The sequence below is a fragment of the Ochotona princeps genome, chromosome X (genome assembly GCF_030435755.1).
Source record: "Ochotona princeps isolate mOchPri1 chromosome X, mOchPri1.hap1, whole genome shotgun sequence".
In the NCBI taxonomy this organism is placed as follows: Eukaryota; Metazoa; Chordata; class Mammalia; order Lagomorpha; family Ochotonidae; genus Ochotona; species Ochotona princeps.
In genome coordinates this window covers 8,096,375-8,116,005 of record NC_080865.1, presented here as the reverse complement: position 1 = coordinate 8,116,005, position 19,631 = coordinate 8,096,375, and the positions used below count along the sequence as shown (strand labels likewise).

Below are 19,631 nucleotides of genomic sequence, written 5' to 3'. Positions count from 1 at the left end.
GGTTCTTACTGTAGGGTGCTACAGTCCAGTCAATCTTGGTCCACACCCAGACACAGCTCTCATATGATTCAGCTGGTGCTGAGACCTAGCTTAGCCCATCCTACACCTTCTCTGGTTCTTACGAGTACCAGTAGGCGCTGCAATCACACCCCAGGTCCAGTCCACATCCATGCTGAGGGACACTGCAGTCATGTCCAGCCCAGATCACCATTCCCATTCATTCCAGCTCTTATGCTTGCCAGAGGGAACCACCACCCAGCCAGGGTGTCCTGTTAGCTCCCCAAGCAGGCCTGTTCCCAGTCACAGATTTTGTGCATGCCAGTGGTTGCTCTAACCCAGCCTGGCATAGCTCATTCCCCTGTCTTGGCCTTTGTCATTGGATGCTGCAGCCTAGCCTGTCCCAGCCTGTCCCTAGTCCCAACTCTTGCTGGTTGCGCTGCAGCCTAGCTCTGACCAGTACACTTCCATCTCTGGCTTTCATGCAAACTGGTAGGTGTGATAGCCTAACATGACCCACACTCCAGCCTGGCTCCTGCACATGCCAATGGGATGAGGTTGGCCCAGCCCTGTCCAGTCTGCCCCCTCCAGAATCAACACACACAGTTGCCAACTGGTGGAGCTACCTTGCCTGGCCTGAGCAATTCCCAAGTACTCACCAGTGGGAGCTATGGCCCACCAGGGTAGTTTCCCAAATTCCCTTAGCAGGCCCACTCCCAAACCTAGATCTCACATGCGCTGGTGGGTGCTAGGCCCTTATCCAGCATAGTTTACCCCTTCTTTCCAAGCCTTTGTATGAGCTGGGGGATTTTGCAGCCCAGCCTGCCCTGCACCCTATTCTTGGATGTGTCTGCAGGTGCTGCAGCCTGAACTGCCCAGCCTGTACCCAATCCTCAGTACCTATGAGTGTTGGAGGGTTCCATGGTCATGCCTAGCTCAGCCTATCACTACCTCCAGCTCTTAAGCTAACCAGCCGAAATTGCAATTCCACAAGGGTGGGCCCACAAGTCCCCCACGGAGTCTGCCCCTGGACCTGGTTCTCTTGTGTGCTAGATAGTGTCATGGCCCAGCCTATCATTACCCATCCACTATTGTGGTGCTCAGTGGTGGGCACTGTAATCTACTCCTCTCAGGTAGGCCCCCAGCCCTAGCTTTAGTGTGTGCTGGTGAATGATGAGTGGTGGTGGTTTATGCTAACTAGCCAAGCTCAGGTCTCCCACATGGGCTAGTGCATCAGTTTGACCCATAAAAATCCTTCAGCTTCCCCCCCTCCAAATTGCTTGGTCTCAGTTCCCTACCCTTACCTGAAAGTACATTGGCCTTGTTGATGGAAGTCCCTTAGAAGTTGTTCCACATCTGCCACATACTCCCTCAGTGGTCCTCACTCCTCCCACATTCCCTTTCCCCTTTCCTTGAGCCATTCACAGTCCCTGTGTCCATGAGCACACGGGTTCCCCAGCCCATCCATCCGAAGCCCAGTCTTCCTGTGAAGTGGTGTGCTGGACTGGAGCTCTACCCACCCACTAGAGTCCCAAGCTCCTGGCACATATGCTGGCCTGGCACCCTATCCCTCCACACACACAAGATCGAAGCCCATTCAAACTTCCCCAAACCTGATCCACCAACACAGCAGGCCAGCCCTGCCTGTGGAAGATTCCAGAAATCATTCCTTCCTTGTCAAGCATGCCCTCAACAATTCCCACTCCAATATAGTCCCAGATCCCTTACCTGGGCAATCTGTAGTTCCCACACTTGGGGGTTGGGTGGCATGTCCTCACCCAGAATTCCCTGTTTTTCCCACTTAACAAAGAGAAGAGAGAGAGAAAATAAGCAACTATGCTGGCATATTGGTTTAGTTAACACAAATTTGGCATTAACCAGATTCAGAATGTCCACCAACTCCTGGTTGCTTTCCTCCCAGCAATGTAACACTTGATTGGGCACAAGACAACCTAGGCAGTTACCTACAGCTGGGTTGAAATGAGATTCTGTAGACAACATGTGGTTAGGTCATATTTCTAAGGTCTGTTGTGATAAAATCTTTCTCATTAGTATGTTTAGACCATTTGATGTTTGATATGATTGAATGTAGGTTTGCCCTTCTAAAAAAATTAGCCATAGTATTACTCCTCTGCTTCCCTTTTGTTTGCCTTCTTTTTAACTATTTGAGCATTTTTATTATCCTACTTTCAAAATACACACCACCACGTTCTACTTAGAATCAATATTTTTACCACTTTAGTTGCAATGTAAAAACCTTATCAGGAACTGATGCAATGGCCCAACTAGCTAATCCTCCACCTACAAGTGCCGGCATCTGATATGAGCACTGGTCTCAGTTGCTCTACTTCCCATCCAGCACCCTGTTTATAGCCTGGGAAACCAACAGAGGTGATCCAAAGCCTTGGAATCCTGCATCCATGTGGGAGAACATGGAGAAGCTCCTGGTTCCTGGCTTTGGATCGGCTCAACTCCAGCTGTTGTGGCCATTTGGGGAGTGAACTGGTGGATGGAAAATCTTTCTCTCTATGTCTTTCCTTTTCTCTGCAAATCTGTTTCCAATAAAAATTAATGACTCTTTAAACAAACAAAAAACCTTATCAGTATAATTAAGGCATTTACCCTGACCACTTTGCACTATCTTAAATACACAATGGGCCTGGTGGGGGTTGTTGGAGGTCTCTCTGACTAGGCTGTGGTACCTGCTAGTATGCGTGAGGACTTGCTTTGTGGTGGGCTGGCTCAGTTGGGACACAGCACTGGTCTATTTGAGTGAAATGTGGGGCTGTAGTGGAACTGACCAAGCTGCATCCACTGCTATGTACATTGGCTGGTGCAGGTGACAGATTATATCTGATCCTGCAGTGACTGATGCACATAAGAGTCAAGTCTGAGGTTGCCTCAGGTAAGATATCTTTGGGAACTCCCCAACTGGACTGCTGGACTCAGGTCCCAGCCACAGGAAATATCACAGGCTGTGTGGTCCAACCTTGGAGTGCATGTATCAGGACTGTGCCTGCTCAGTCCAGATGCACATGGGGCACATGATGGCCAGCTCATCAGGCGAACAGATTTCATTAAGCAACTCATCGGAAAATGGAAAACAGAATAGATTATACCACTCTCCTGGCTATGCCCACCAGCATGTTCCCAAGTCTGTGGATACACTGAGGTAGTCTTTTTCAACCAATAGACCTTGGAAAGATTTTCACAACCCTGGAGCAATGAAACCTCAGGGCTGTCAGAAAAAAAAAGAAACACTCCAGTAACAGCCTGTGAACATTGTTCCTCACATCAGGGTCTCTAGGGAATCATCAAAGTACTGTCCCCATTCCCAGGTGCTGATGTGGTTTGACAGCAAGGACTGATCTTCTCTCCCTCCCCACCTGTGGACACAGGAGGAAAAAAAAGACTGAAACATTTGTCCACTCCCCTTCCTCCTTACCTGACCTTCCTCACCCTAATCAGAAGCTCACACAGGCATGCATCTCTCTCAGCTGTGTAAACCATATTAAAAATGAAATTTAAAAAAAGAATCTGACTTCAAATATGATGATAAAGGTAAAAGACAGCTCAGCATTATGGCATAGTCAGTTGTACTGCCAGTTGCACCGCAGCATCTCACATGAGTGCTCTTTAGAGTCCCAGCTGCTCCATTTCCAATGCAGCTCATTGCGTATAGCTTGGAAAGACAGCTATAAAGATAGTCCAGGTACTTGAGCCCCTGCACCTACCCAGGAGACCCAGAATAAGCTCTTTGCTCCTGTCTTGAGCCTGGTCCAGCCCCAGTCACTAGGGCTATTAGGGGAGCCGAAAAGCAGATAGAAGATTCTCTCTCTTTCTCTCTGTGTCCCTCTGTCTTTTTTTCTCTACCTGTCAAATACATAAAACATATATATTTTTAAATGAGGTCAATATGTTTGCTCAGCATGACTTGTCTGTGTCAGGGATAAAAATGTCCTTGAAGACGTTTCAGTACTTTAGAAAAGAAAGATGGACTGTGCGGCCCTTGTAGGGGGTCAGGGAAAGGCAAAGGCTAAAAATAGCACTGATTCAAAGCCAAATCAAAGGGGAGCCAGGGTGGTTATTTTAGCATTGATTCAAAAACGAATCAAAAGAAAGTTGAGGTGTCTATTTTAACATCAAAGTTGATCTTGAAGAAAAGCAACTGCCAAGAGTAAAGAGGTACATTAGTGTTGATGAAAGCTTCACTTCACCGAGAAGGCATAAAATGCTACATGTGTTTGCTCCTAAAAAAGTTTCAAAATATAACAATGACACTACTTGAAGAAATGAGCACAACTATACTTACAGTTTCAGTAACTGGTGTAGAAGCTGGCAGGCAGGAAATCAGAAAGGATATTGATGAACGTTTGAATCCAACTGACATTTATAGAACACCTTATAACACAATAGCAAAATAAACCTCAAGTTCCCATGGAACATTCATTAAGACAGATGTTATTCTAGGTCATAAGCAAACCTTAATCAACTGAAAAGAACTGAAATCATATAAAACATGATCTTTAAAAAAAAGGGTTTACTGGGCCTGGCGGCGTGGCTTAGTGGCTAAAGTCCTCTCCTTGAGTGCTCCGGGATCCCATATGCGCACCGGTTCTAATCCCGGCAGCCCCACTTCCCATCCAGCTCCCTGCTTATGACCTGGGAAAGCAGTTGAGGACATCCCAAAGCTTTGGGACCCTGCACCCACGTGGGAGACCCAGAAGAAGTTCGGGGTTCCCGGCTTCAGATCAGCACAGCACCGGCCCGTTGCGCTCACATGGGGAGTGAGTCATCGGATGGAAGATCTTCCTCTCTGTCTCTCCTCCTCTCTGTATATCTGACTTTGTAATAAGAATAAATAAATCTTAAAAAAAAAGGTTTACTTTATTCCTTTGAAAGACGGAGTTGTGAGACAGAGACAGAGCAGAACTTCCTTCGAGTGATCACTCCCTAAGCTGTCACAACAAATGGGACTGGGCCAAGTCAAAGCCAGAATCCTGGAACTTCATCCTCATCTCCCAACTGGGTGGCAGGATGCAAACATCTGGATCATCCGCTGCTGCCTTTTCAGACGTGTTAGTAGAGCTTGATGACAATTGGAGCAGCTGAAATGAACTGGCATATGCTTGGAATGTTGGTGGTACAGGCCACAGCTCAGCCCTGTTGCATGACAACCGTGGCACCTAGAATGTATCTTTTGACCATAGTGGACAAACTGGGAATCAGTAACAGAAAAAATGGTAAAAGCTCTGAAAACTCGGAAATGAAATAACAACCTTCTACATAATCCACAGGTCAAAAAACTGGAAATGACCTAAAGATCCTTCAGTGGGATAAACAAACTGATGGACCCATGCAATAGAAAACCATTAGCAAAAGCAATAAACCTAATTCACATGACAGTTTAAAAGACTCTGAAAGGCATTTTGCTGGTTAAAGAAGCCTGTTTCAGGGGCCTGTGCTGTGGCATAGTTGGTAAAGCTGCCACCTACCAATCCCAGCATTCCGTGTTGGTGCCGATTCCAGTCTTGGGTGCTCTACTTGACTTCCATCTCCCCGCTAGTGCACCTAGGAAAGCAGTGGAAGATGACCCAAATGCCTGGACCTCTGCTACTCATGTGGGACACCTGGATGAAGCTGGATGGTTTCTGTCTGTTGTGGCTCGGTATTGGCTGTTGTGGCCATCTGGTGAGTGAGTCAGGGAATTAAAGATCTCTATGTCTCCCTCTCACTGTAACTCTGACTTTCAAATAAATAATTAAATAGTTTTTTAAAGAAGCTTTTTTACAAAAGGTTAAATAACCTGCGGTGTTCTTTTTTTTAATTTTAATTTTTTTATTTTGGTAATCTTTACATAGTTGATTAGGGCACAAAAGGCCAAGGGCTACAAGAAAGTAGGAGAAGCCCCACCCAGCCTCCCACCCATCCCAGGTCCCCGATGTGGGGCATGCTCTGAGGGTCCTGTTCAAGCAGTTTTGATAGTTCAACAGGTCTGAATTGCTGCCAGTCTCGCCACTGCAAGCACGATGAAATCTATTCAGAATCCACTGGCTGACAGTCTCTTCATGGTTGGGGTTCTGAGATCAGCAGTTCAGTTGGAGGGATCCCCAAAGAAACTTTGTCTCAGGTGATCCCAGACCTGATTCTTATGTGTGCTTGTCAGTACAGGGTCCGGCACAGTTTGTTGCCCCAATCGACTTATGCATATGCTGGTGGTTGCAATTGCTGGGTCAATTCTGTTTCCAGCCCTGTCTTCCACATGAACCAAAGGGTGTTGCAGTCAAACATGATTCTGTCCACTTCACACTCGGCCTTCATGCAAACCAGTAGGAGCTGTAGCCTAGTTGAGGCAACTCCCAATAACCCCCACCAGGCCTGCCCCCTATCCTGGTTCCCATGCTTGCTAGTATGTACCACAGACTTGTTCAGTCTGTCCCACATCCCATTCAGCTCTTATACATGTCAATGGGCATTGAAGCCTAGTTCAACCTAACCAGCCCTACTATCCAGATCACACATATGCTGGTGGGTGCATTTCTGTTTAGCCATGTCTGCCCCAGTCCTGGCTTTCATGCTCTTCAGTGGGAGTGATAACCCAAGAGCGAGGTGCCCACTATTTCCCTTCTGGGCCACTCCCACTCCCAGATCATGCACTCTCCAGGTGGTTCTGCAGTTTAACTTGACAGATTTAGCCCCCAGTTCCAGCATCTGCAAACTCCTGCTGCAGCAAAGCCTAACCAACCCTCGCTCCCTCTGATTTATGCTTGCATCAGTAGCAACAGTCAGCCCAGCATGGTTTTTCCCTTGTCCAGCTCACATGAGGACCACAGGTGTTGCAGCCCTGCTGGGTCTGGTCTGCCCGTATCCCAACTCATGCTCTCCAGTGGGAGTGGTGGTCCAGCAGGGGAGCCCTCCACATTCACTCTGCTGGCTTTGTCCCCTTCCCCCCTGGTTCTCAGGTGTGCTGTTTGGGTGCTGAGGCCCAGTCTGGTATGGTCTGCCTCGCCTCGACTTTTGCCAGTGGATGCTGTAGCCTGGCCTGGCCCGGCCCACCCCCAATTCCAGCTGCCACTGGTGAGGGTTACAGCTTAGCCCAGCCCAGCAGGCACCCAATCCCAGCCGTAATGTGTACTGGTATGTGTTGCGACTGAACTTGGCCCGACCCACACTCTGTTCTGGTGCTCGGATTCACCAATGGCTTATGTGAACTGGTTCAGCCTACTCTGTCCCAACCTATGCCAGATGTATGCCAGTGGGTATCTAGAGGACTATTCACAGTTCCCCTACCAGATCTTGCCCCTGCCAGGGGGTACTGCAATTTAGCCTGATATGACTCGCATCCAGTCCTGACACTTGCCGAAGGGTGCTGCAGCCTAGTTTGGCCAGACTGCACCCATTCTGGGTCTTTCTTGGGCTAGTGAATGATGCCATCTACCCCAGCTTTGGACCATCTGCTGTCCCAGCCTTCCTATGAACTGGCAGGTGTTGCAGTCCAACTCTGCCTGACTTGCACATCATCCTGGGTCTCACTCAGGCCAGTGTATGTTGTGGATTGGACCAGCCTGGGCCACACCCAGCCCCAGCCCATAGGTATGCCAAGCAGGAGCTGCATCCAGACTGACCTGGCCTATTCCCAGTCCTGGTTCTTGTGCCCACCAGCAGCAGCTGTGGTCTAGCAGGACAGTTCTCCAATTTCCCCTTACCAGACCTGCTCGTAGCCCAGAATCTTGCATGTGCTAGTGGAGGTACAGCCCAACCTGGTGTGGCATGTTCCCTGTCCTGTCATTTACCGGCGGGTACTGCAGCCTAGTCCAACTGATCCACACCCATTCCAGCTAACACCAGTGGGTGCTACAGCCTAGTGAAGCCTGACCCACCCCTAGATCCAGATCTCATGTGACACAGCAGATGTTGTGGTGTAGTTCAGGCTATCACACACTCATTCTGGCTCTTGTGAGTACTAGTGGATGCTGGAGCATAATCCAATTTGGCCTGCCCCCAGATCCAACTTACAAGCATGCTGTGGTGCTGTAGCTTTACCCAGCCTGGTCTACCCACAGCCTCAGCTCTTGTACTCACCAGTAGGAGCTTCAGTCTAGCAAGGGAGTCCCCTGTATTCCCCTAACAGGCCCGTTCCCACCCTGGATCTTGCACATGCTGACGGGTGTTTTGAACCAGCTTGGCATGTTCCAACCATGGTCTCGGTTCCCACTGGTGCATATTGCAACCTAGCCTAGCCTAGTCAGGTGTGCTCCTACTCCAGACCTGCCCCACAATAATGCTGAGGAGTGCTGCAGCATTGCCTGGCCAGGCACACTCCCAGCCCTAGCTCTTGTGCTCCCCAGTGGGATTTATGGCGTAGGAGGGGAATCCCCAAGTTTCTTTACCAGGCCTGCTTCCAGTTCAGGATTCTGTGCATGCTGGCAGGTGCCTGGCACTGCTTGGACTGGTCTGCCCTCAGTTCTGGCCTTTGTGCCCATGAGTACTGCCCCAGCCCAGCCTCCTCCCAGCCCCCACTCCCATGAGTGCTGAGTTCCATGCTTCAGCATGGCCCAGTCCCAAACCACTCCCAGCTCTTCGACAAACTGATGGATGCTGCACTCCTATAGAGACAAGTCCACATGTTTCCTACATAATCTGACCCAGATGTCTTCTCTCCCATTCTGATGCATGCTGTGGCCCAGCTTTAGGATGGTCCAACCCTGCTCTGACATTTGTGGGCATATACTGTGGTCTAGTCCAGCCAGGCATGCCCCAAGCCCCAGCTTTTGCATGTGCTGGTGGTTGGTGGGCAATGTTACTTCACCCAGCCCAGGTCTCCTACATGGACAGGTGCCTTGACCTGACCCAGGTATACTCTCGGATTTATCCCTTGTAAACCACCCTGTCTCAGCTTTCATGCCGGTTTGTGAGTGTGAGTGATCCTAGAAGTCACTCTGCCTGTCAAACATGTCTTAAATGGCCTAAAGTCCAACATGTCCCCAGTGTCCCTTCTTTGGGTAATCTGTAGCCCCTCCACCTGGGTGCTGGAGTGGCATTTCAGGCCAGGTGTTCCATGCTTTCCCCATATATCTTTTTTTTTAAAGAGCAGAATAGGCAACTATGCTGGCACACGTGTATAGCTAACACAAATTTGGCATTAAACAGGCCCAGAATGCCTGCAAAATTATTGGTTGCTTTTCTCTCAGCAGTGTAACACATGCCTAACTATAAGGCAACTGGGCAGTTGCCCACAGCTGGGGGACAATATTCTTGTATGATAGTTTTAACAGTTGATTTTCTAACTGAATTTGGAAGTTTTTGCCTTAGGCTATAGGATGGAGCAGACACTTGTTAGTGGGGAACACGAGGAGGGCCCAGCCTGGAGGTAGCTTCTCAGCTACGGGGCTATTTCTTCTTTTTTTTTAAGATTTATTTTTATTGGAAGGGCGGATATACAGAGAGAAGGAGAGACAGAGAAGAAGATCTTCCGTCTGATGATTCACTCTCCAAGTGACCACACGGCTGTTGCTGCGCTGATCCGAAGCTAGGAGGCTGGAACCTTCTCTACGTCTCCAATGTGGGTGCAGGGTCCCAAGGCCTCGGGCCGTCCTCGACTGCTTTCCCAGGGCACAAGCAGGGAGCTGGATGGGAAGTGGAGCGGGGCCGCCGGGATTAGAACAGGCGCCCATATGGGATCCCGGTGTGTGCAAGGCAAGTACTTTAACCACTATGCTATCACGCTGGGCCCATATGGGGCTATTTCTTTACTTAAATTGTAAAGTAATGATGTAGTTTCTTTAGGGAAACTCAAAGCCATAGGTATTTTGTCTCTAAGGAAGATTTTTCTTTTTGCATTAGAAAGTCAAGGATTTAGAAGGGCCAGGTGTGGTATGTTGTGGAATCCCAGTCTGGCACAGCCTCAGTTGCCAACCTATTCCATGAAGTTAATATCTGGCTTCTTTGGCTACTGTTCATATTACCAAAATTTAACATTCTTGTTGTCAGATCTACCTAATTTTGAATCAGAACTGAACTCCTCTTCCTCAAACCCTCCTAGAGGGGAGAAGAATATGTGATGTATGCGCTGGAGAAATAGATTGTATTGTCCAATGTTTTCAAAGTACCTTACATGTCTATTCAGCAGGCTGGGCTGTACTTTGCCATCCCCCTTCATTGTCCCAGCAACACAGTGATTTCATTGAGAACTGTATCCTGCAGAGACTTGGTTTCTAAAACAGTTGCAGTGGCAGATAGTCCTCCACGGGTTTGTTGGGAATTGTAGCTAGCTGTTAGAATTCTCTGTGGCAGCACCATTGGTATGCTGATCAACCCTGGTAGATATCCTTGGGCTGTGCCAGTGTCCCTACCCGCATGTGGCTTGATTAGCGCCTAGATGACAACCCAAGCCTATACCTCCCGTTTGCACCACCATCCAAATCTCCCTCCACCCTACCCTACATATACTGAGATAAAATGCCACACTGATGGTAATTACATTTATCCATTTATTAAAATACTTTAAGAAGCAAAACTCTATTAACTTTGAGGACTGGTGTTCCATTTTGGGGGGTACGAGGAATAGGCACACATCTTAGACCTTTTCTTTCCTTTTTTTTTTTTTCCTGTTAACCCTTGATTACCCCACTTCGTCCTTTCACCAGCCCCTAGCCCTGCTGCTTCTTTGCAGTGGCCTCAGAGGAAACAAAAACCACAGAACACAAAACAACAAAGGATTACAGATTAGCCATCGAACAGCCAAATGCAATTATGGAAGCCACACAGCCAGTCAAGGTCCCTTAAGGATGAAATGGTGTGAATTGGCTTGGTTGCTTTGGTACTAGTTTCTGCCTTCTGTAAAATACATCATCTTTTTTTTCTATTTGTGTCCTCAGGAAAGATGATGGATGTTGATCACAAATCTTCCTTATGGTTACTCTCTATTCAATTGGCATTTTCTTCCTTCCTCTTCCCCTGCTCGGTTTGACATAGCACAGGGTCTTGTGGGTGAGGGGCCTAATTTCTTGGTAGTATTGACACTGAAGGACTTACTGCCAGTTCAAATCTAGCTGGTTTTTTCCTTCTTCTTTCTGGGATTTACCCACTCTCTTAATTCTTAGGAAACTCTTACCAAAATCGCAACCAAGCCATAGAGCTTTGGCTATGAATGGTTTATCTGAACACAGTTAAGATGGGTATTTGGTTTCAGTCCCACCACTGTAGCAACTGCATCTCTGCAGGTAAGTTAGCATGGAGTCCTGCAAGGAACTTACACTCACAGGGGCTAAGGCAAGTGATTTCCTTGAAACAGGAATCACTTCTTGCTTTCTTTCTCAGTAATTATGAACAAGAACAGATGCTCAGGGGGCTGTCTTCTTTCTCAGTATACAACTGGTAAGTAAGCCATTTTGAAGGTAACCAAGTGATTTAACAAGCTACACCTTCTTCCCCTGGGCCTGTCATCTGTTAATTCTGCTCCACGTTGGACTTGAGCCCCAAATCTTATGGTTCCATTCACTATTGTTCCAATTCAGGGTGGGAAGATAGGGTAGGTGGAAGGGAATTCACATGGTACAACAGAGCAATAACAACATTACAATCTTTGAAGACCTATAGAACTTCAGCAAAGCATGCACAAAACATGATATCCTGTTACAGTTTACTACCATCAATGATAAAAATAATTACAAGACATAGCCCCACTTAGATAGTGCCAAGATAAGGCTATCCTTTTCCAGGACTTCCTTGTTTCTTTAAATTTTCTCATCTGGACATTTTCCTTTTTTGGAAAAGCTTTTTTTCTTCTGAGAAAAATGCAACTTCATTCCCACTCTATGAGGCACAGGTGTTAATGTGTATTGCCATGGAGGAGCCAAATAGAGCTGTGATGGAGACCTTGCTGATAAGATCTAAATACTTCCTCTTGGAAACAGAGAGAAAGCCAAAGACACAGCAACAGCACACTCCCTACTCAGATAGACACAATAAGTTAACAGGTTCTGGAGCTTAAACACTTTGCAAATGCCTTCTGTCATCTTTCTCTGCTGTTTTCTCTATAGTGCTAAGACTTTTTTGCTTATTTGGCAGAACTATCAGACATTGGGTGACTATCCCCTTGTAAGTAAGTTTTCTCCTCACCCCTGCAGAGGTGGAACACAAGAGGCTGGTTTAAGTGGATTAGGCTGGTGGAGTTCCAGAGTTAAGAACCACTGCTTGGTGTCTGGACTGTGCACCTTGATGAAGCAGCCATTGAACTGAGTCAAGAAGTTGAGCACACTGAGTTCAAAAAGTGGGGGAGAGGTTAGGCTTTTGGCTTTCTTTTAATAAAGGTGTGTGGGGAGCTTACCCAAAAGTGTATGTTGAATGTAGGGTGGGGATGCAAGGCAGACTAGAAAGAAACTCTCTAGGCATAGGTGTTTGATTAGGTTTGCCTGACTGGGAGTAGGCATTAAAAATGCAAATTAAAATTTGGAGCAGTTTAGACTTGTTTGTGTTTATGAAGAATCTGAAAACAAAACAAAATAGTAGGGAAGGGGGCACTTTTAGTCTTGAGTTTTCCAGATTCATGTTCTCTTCTGATCATACAGAATGTCCCTCTACACTGAAGGGAAAAGTCAAGACAGGACATCTGAAGGTGATTGGGGGACTGTCCTAACAGCCTGTCAGGAAAATGCAGGCCAAGATAGAACTTGTGGGGAATGGCCTAGGCTGTGACTTGATTGTTAGGCAGTCTGTAGCTAATTCATAGAGTTCAAAAGTTGGTTGCTCCATAATGTTATCTTTATTAGGGAAAGGGATAGCACAGGTCAGGGTGGTTGCTGATGTTGAATTCTGGACAAATTGAAGGAAAAAGACAGGGGCCAACTTAGCCCCTTCTCAGGGGTGTTGGTATTTTGTTCCCAATTCTGTGGCCTGGCTCAGAATTTTAAGGGGGTTCCAGAATAGACTGGGCTAAAGATAGAGCTCAGCCACTTCTGAGATGCTAAAAATGCACCAAAAGATTAAAAGTTCCGCCAAGAACTAGGGCAATTGATAGAGGTGTATGTGTGTGTAGAGTAGTGGGGGTTGGGAGGGCACTCCTGGGTTAGCATAATAAATTACAGGGTCACTTAGAGGTTGAGTTGTATTTTCAGTTCTTAAAAATATGTCTCTATATTTACATCTTTATGTCTCTATACATAATCTGTACTGCAGCACAGCGGCAAAACATTGACTTAAAAACCCAGCAAGAATGCAGGCAAACACTCCATGGAGTATGCAGGCTAGGATTAAGGCAGTAGGAGGGGGCCTGAATGGTTGCTATGAGGGGTGAGCTCCAACCAATGGACCCACCCAGCCACCAGAGCACCACCTGGACATGTACAAAAATGTTGCACTCACACATGGAAAAACAGAAAGGGTCTGCAGAGAGGGAGGGTTACCACATCTACACACAAGGATTTCAAATGGTCACTGTAACAGGCAAGCAGCAAGCCCTCAGCTCCCAGGATCTAGTACTCAACTTAGTGAGCCAGCTAGCAGAGATCTCCTGAAGCAGTGAATTGCAATTGGCAGGGATTGTGGGGGAAACACAACCAAGCCTGGCTGTCCTTCCCCATTTCTTTCTCTCCTTGGGCGTCTTTCTTGCATTCATTCATTTCACAACATCAGCAGTTGTCCTGTAAGTCAGAGAAAACCATTCTCAAACTCCCTGAAGAGGTGGATTCCATTGACTTCCTTGTAGATCCCAGGCCATTCATAAAGCACTCATCTTAATAAACACTACAGTTGCTCATTATGTTACAAAGAGAAGGAGAACTGAATAAGACAACTCAAAACAAGAATCTTTGGCCAATGAGGACATGTAAACCTCTAAGGAGACCTGATTAAGTCCAGGAAAAATGTGTTGGTGTGAGTAATCGGAGGGTCTTCCTTGGTGGTGCTCATGTTTGTTATGAAACAATGTAGTGGAGGCTGTCTTGAGGTTTCAAGAGTTTTAGAGTAGAATTTTTCTGTGAGTTCTGCCTCCAGTTTTCAAGGGCTAGAATTGAGAGGCTGATGGTGCTGGAGGATCATCATCAGGTGCTTGATCTTGGCGACTTCTACGATGCCACAAACTCCCTTCAGAGGAAAAGAAACAAATATAGAGATAATTGGGTTAGTAATAAGGTTGGGATGTTGCTAGATGGCTGAATATGTGAATTCTAAAGATAGCAAAGGCTCTGTTAGAGGAGACTGGCTGGAACCCATTATACCAACAATCTCCAAATCTCCCAGTTGGCAGGCTATCAGGGACTTCAACCAGATGGAGCATAAATGAGAAACTATGTCTCTTGGTTCAAGAGATTCTCTCTTGACATCTGTGCAAACTCTTAGTTCTTAAAAAAATAATAAAAAAAAACCTCCTGCTACCCTCCATCCCTCTTTTTCCATGTCCCATTTTGCTTTATCTTTCAAGCTTTGAGGTTGTTTTGGCGCAAATTTAAGATGGACTATAGAGATCAGAATTGGTACTAGAAATGACTCCATGAGAATCTTCTTTTGAGACAAACTGACATATATAAATAATGCTTAGAAGCAATTCTGAAGAAAGAAGGAATGGGACCCATATTCAAACAACAGCATAGAGACATTTTACATTTCCAGGGACTTAACACATGAGGAAACATGTTTAGATAGGCTATGGACCTTCTCCTTGACTTGCGCGAATTAGCTAGGCAGTGTTTGTGTTTCCAGGTGTATATATCATTAGGATCACACAGGAACATTCCTTCTTAGGTCCTTCCCTCACACACCCCACCCAGTATTCATATCACTTTCTAACTTATTTATTTATTTATTTATTGCGATTGCTTGGCATTAGCAAGTAGTTAGGTGGTTTTCACTTCCATGATCTTCATGCCCATGAGCATTTTTACTGGGAGCTGAATGGTCTTGAAAGGTACCCAGGCTGTTAAGGAAGTCTTCCTGATCACTTTGGACATGGGGTGACTCACCAAAAAATCCCTGGATTCCTCGGCCTGACTTAGGCTTGTCATCCTCTTCTACCTTCTTCTTCCCAAATTTTGGGAACTTAATTTTCAGCTTCAAACTTCTAGTGTCAGTATCTGAAGATTTGTCCTGGGAAATCAGAGCAAGAGGAAGGTCATAATGCTAGTTACCTAACATTCATAAACACCTCCTAGATGCCTGGCAAGTTCATGGACAAGGGAAGGGGCTGCAGAAAGCAGGCAAACCTCTCTGTCCAGTTATGGGAGATACCTTTACTCACTGGTCACATGTTCATGGAAAGCTGGGTGGGCTAGAGGCCCTCACAATAGATGTTCTCACAGAAGCCTTAAAACAACCTTGTGAAATTGACTATTAACAATCACATTTTTTTAAAAGATGGAGGGATAGGCATCAGAATACAAGGGGTTAAACTGCTGATTAGGACACCTGCACCATACCAGAGTGGCTGGGATTAAACCCCACATCTGCTTTCTTTTTGTTAAGATTTTATTCAGTTGAAGGAAAGAGTTAACAAAAATCATGGAGACACACACACACACACACAGATTTCTATCCACTGTTTCATTCACCAAATGGATACAATAATTGGGGCTAGCCCAGACTAAAGCCAGGAGCCTAGAATTCCATCCAGGTTTCCCATATGAGTGGCAAGAACCCAAGTATTTGGGCCATCGTTTGCTTCTTTCCCAGGTGCTTTAGCAGGGACCCAGATTGGAAGCAGAGCAACCAGAGCTTGAACCAGTCCTCATATGGGATACCCGTAGCAGGTTAGCTTACTGTGCCACAATGACACCCCACCCCATCTCCACTTTCAATCTAGTTTCCTGCTAGTGTGCCTGGAAGGCAGAAGTACTTGGGTTTCTGCCACCCATGTGAGAGATCTAGATGGATTTCTTGGCTTTAGCCTAGTCTGCCCTAGGTGTTATAGGCATTTGGTGATTGAACTAGCAGACACCAGGGAAGTATTACTCTTCTCTTTTGTTTCCCATTTCCCAGGGTTTAGTACCTCTGGAGCAAGAATTGGACCCATCCAGTCAATCTCAGAAAGCTTTACAAATTGTTCATTCATGGCATCCAGGGCGGTTTGCAGTGTGGCTTCACCTTCAGCATCTCTCAGCTGGTACAAACAGAAAAAGAGTGAGTGTTCATGTTTGTTAATGCTTGGTATCTTGCCTTCGCAGATTATTTTCCTCCCCCACACCATTAGACCCTGTGGTGGCAAGAGACCTCAGGGTGCCTGCTTGTATTCCTGCTGGCCTGTAGGCAGCTCTCTTCTTTCTCAACAGGTAGATTCAGAGAATGACCAAATGGTGGATCTCTTCAGGGGCCTGGCTATGCTTACAGGCAAGTAGAGGGGTCTTTTGACTAGTATCAGTTAACACTGAGTTTATCCCTATAGTTTAGGGTCTAGGACAAGGGTGGTACTCTTCAATCTCAAGTCCCTGGAGATATCACTCTAATTGTGCCAGGTGCAAGCATACGTAATTTCATTCCATCTTCCCAATAATTTTGCAATACCTTCCAATACACAGTGTTCTCATTTCATAGGTCAGAAAACAGACTTGAGAAGTTCAGTGCTCAAGACCACATAGCTAGACAGAACTCGGATCTGTTTACCTCTAGGCTTACTCTTAACACATTGTTCCAGAAAGGACATGTGGAGTGATCACATGCTGATAGAATCTTTATTACAACATTATTTTAATTTAAAAGCTGTCTTATGAAGCAAGAAGAGAGGGCTAGAGAGAGAGACTGGCTCAAATCTTCACTTCCTAGCAAAGAGGCTCAGGTGATGTTTTAGCCCCTTGCAATTCATTCTTAGTAACAAAGAAACAAATTCCAGGTGGCTTGTCCCACATGTTTGGGGAGCAAAGCTAAAGTGCTCCCTATTGGCCCTGCACATGCATGATTAATCCTTTACATTCATGGGAAACTTATAACGGATTTTTTCTGAGACTGTATTCAACTCAGAAAAACCAAGTTCTAGTCCAGCAACACTATGAGATAGGTAGGAAGCTGGGAGAACAAATTCACATTGACGTCATGAACTCGTCCATACTTGCAGTTGGTATGAGCTGGCCTGCCTTCTCCCCACCATTAATTCCAGCTTCAATATGGTACTTGGGTGGCTTTTTGTTGTGCCTGGACCACTTGCTGTTCCAGACATATTTTTAGAGCCTCACCAGCTGTCACAAATGAGTAGCTATGATTGTGGGGATGGATGGGAAGTTATGGCAAGTTGGAATGAGAGATGATGAAGAGTAGGTCAATGCTGACAGATAAGCTGTTTTGCTTTATGGTGAGTGATGGGACAATGTAGTTTGGCCCAGAAGCATAGACACATGTGTGCCAAATAAAGGAAGTGGGAGTTATTGAGTGATTTTCACCTCAATGTAAACCTACATCCCATTGCTGACACTGAGCTTGTTAAAATCCTCTCTCTTCTAAGGGATAAATAAAGGAAAGAACTCTTATCTCTATCCTATTTCTATGACAGCTTCATGGAGATAACATGGACATTTTTATTTTGCTGCTGCCTGCCTCCTGGCCTCATGTGGGTGTGTGCATGTGTGTGCATGGGGTGGGGGAGGGTTCCTCATCAGGTCTCATGGAAAAGAAGCTTACTCAAGTGCAGCATATACTTAAGTTTGATTGTTGGTTGGCACAGACATATTTGCAGCTTATAAGCCTTAAGACAGACTGAGTGGTAACAAGAGGCCAAATTCTCATATTTACTGCTGTCCAAACTGGCAAGAACATTGAGTTCTGCCTATATATAGAAGGTACTTGTGGCGTTGTTGTCTTAGGTCAAAAGACTCTAGCTTGGGGCTCAGACGCTGGGACAACCTGGCCTGATTGCCTGAGCTAATCTGCCTCTTGTGCAATGTGCCAATTAGATGAGCAAATGAAAAGGGGAAGTGGCTATACGTCTTTCAATATCAACTCAGACAGAAACCCCTCTTCAAATAAACTTTAAATGAAAGTCAAACCACAGTGTCTGCTTTGGGGTCTAAGCAGTCAACGCCAAAGTGGAATGGTCATGATCAATTGCTTCATCGGAGCTTACTTAGCAACCATGCCCATGGGCTTTACATTGTGTCAAACATGTTACTCATAGTCCAAAAAAATGGAGCCTCAGTCCATTCTTTTTAGCACTGCTAAAAGCTACTGTCTACCAGGCTGTTACTACGTGCCAGGTAGCATCAGGTATTTAACGTATAATAGTTCATTTAAAAATTTCACAATAATCTGGAGAGATGAGGATTAAAATTCCCATTGTTTTGGATATGGAAATTAAGATCCAAATAGGTGAAGTTACTTCATACACCCAGTGCTAGGGGTTCTTTATTTCCAGCACATCATTTGGCAGCAGGGCTATTGCAACATAATTAATAAATAAATAAACTGAGGTCATGCTAAATAGGGTAGACCCTAATTCAATATGAGCGCTGTCTTGAAAGAAGGTGGGATATGTAGGGAGAATGCTATGGAGATGGGGGCAGACGGGAGCAACATATACAAACCAAGGAGCACCCAAGAGGATTAGCAAACTACCAGAAGCCAGAAAGGGGCAAGGATTGATTCCTCTATGTGTTTCTCAGGGAAACCCTGTCTACACCTCATTTTGGACTTCTAGCATTCAGAACTGTTGTGTGAAGTCCCCCAGTTCTTGGCTTTTTGTTGTAGCAGCCTTAGGAAACAAATCCAATTAATGAATGGTAGAGATGAGAGAACCCCAAGTTCCCCCAATTTCCAATTGTTTTCTAGTGCTTTCCCACATAGTGAAAGAAACTTGAAAAATATGAGCAGCTCGGAAGAGCTCATCCCTTTCTGCTGCAGTTGTATTGGGCATCATAAGGACACTGTGCTATTGATTGGTGTGGTCTAGACCCAGGAGACATTGTCCAAAGGACAAGGAGACATTTCTTTCAAGGGAATGGTCATCTCTGAATTAAAAGAACAGTGAGACAATTAGTGACAATTTAGAGTGACACAACAGAGACTGCTAGGTAGACACTTGATCAAAAAGCGCTCTTGTGTCTCTAGTGCCCTGAAACCATGCATAGACTGTCACCAACTTCAGATAGGATACTCTGCCCTTCCATGTTCCCACCCCTTAAACTCACCAAGTTTTCATCCAGGAAAGCTTTGGTGTCATCACAGAGCCCTTTAAGACTAAATGTAACGTCTACTGCATCATTTCTGCTTAGAGTCTGAAAGAAGGGAGAGAAAGAAGGGTAGGGATGGGAAAAGACAAAGACAGAGGAGTTGCTGGTTAGTAAGCATCCAGCTGCCTTCTCCGTGGGAAGCTGGGAGAAGCACACTAGGGCACAATTGTAAGCGAAAAGTAATATTCAATATATAGGACAACTAGTTCAGCATGGGCTCCAACCTGGCAAAACTGATGCCAGCTGTCAATTACTGGTGCAGGTGCACTGATGTGTCCCATGTAGTGGCACGGCACAATTTGATTTTTGGCATCACTCATTGGATGCAGTGGATATAATAAAATAGGAAATACACAGACCAGAGAGTACATTGAGGCCACTCATTGCCCCTTGGCTAAAACCACCTATATTGTGGCAGGTGAAGTTGGACTCAGCCAACTCTCTTCTCAAAACTCCAGTCCCTGAGCTTCAGGTCTCCTTAAACTAAGATCT

The 19,631-nt window shown here is 45.9% G+C and overlaps 1 protein-coding gene across 1 annotated transcript in view; it reads right to left on the bottom strand.

Annotated features, from left to right (window-relative positions):
• Window positions 1-13,879: 13,879 nt before the first annotated feature.
• Window positions 13,880-19,631, bottom strand: part of DGKK (diacylglycerol kinase kappa) — a 113,974-nt gene continuing 108,222 nt past the window's right edge. The window contains exons 25-28 of the mRNA XM_058658699.1: window positions 19,098-19,184; window positions 15,977-16,087; window positions 14,955-15,078; window positions 13,880-14,079 (exon numbers count right to left, since the gene is read on the bottom strand). Of these exons, the coding sequence (XP_058514682.1) occupies window positions 14,000-14,079; window positions 14,955-15,078; window positions 15,977-16,087; window positions 19,098-19,184 (402 nt within the window). The 3' untranslated portion in view covers window positions 13,880-13,999. The remainder of the gene's footprint in view (window positions 14,080-14,954; window positions 15,079-15,976; window positions 16,088-19,097; window positions 19,185-19,631) is intronic.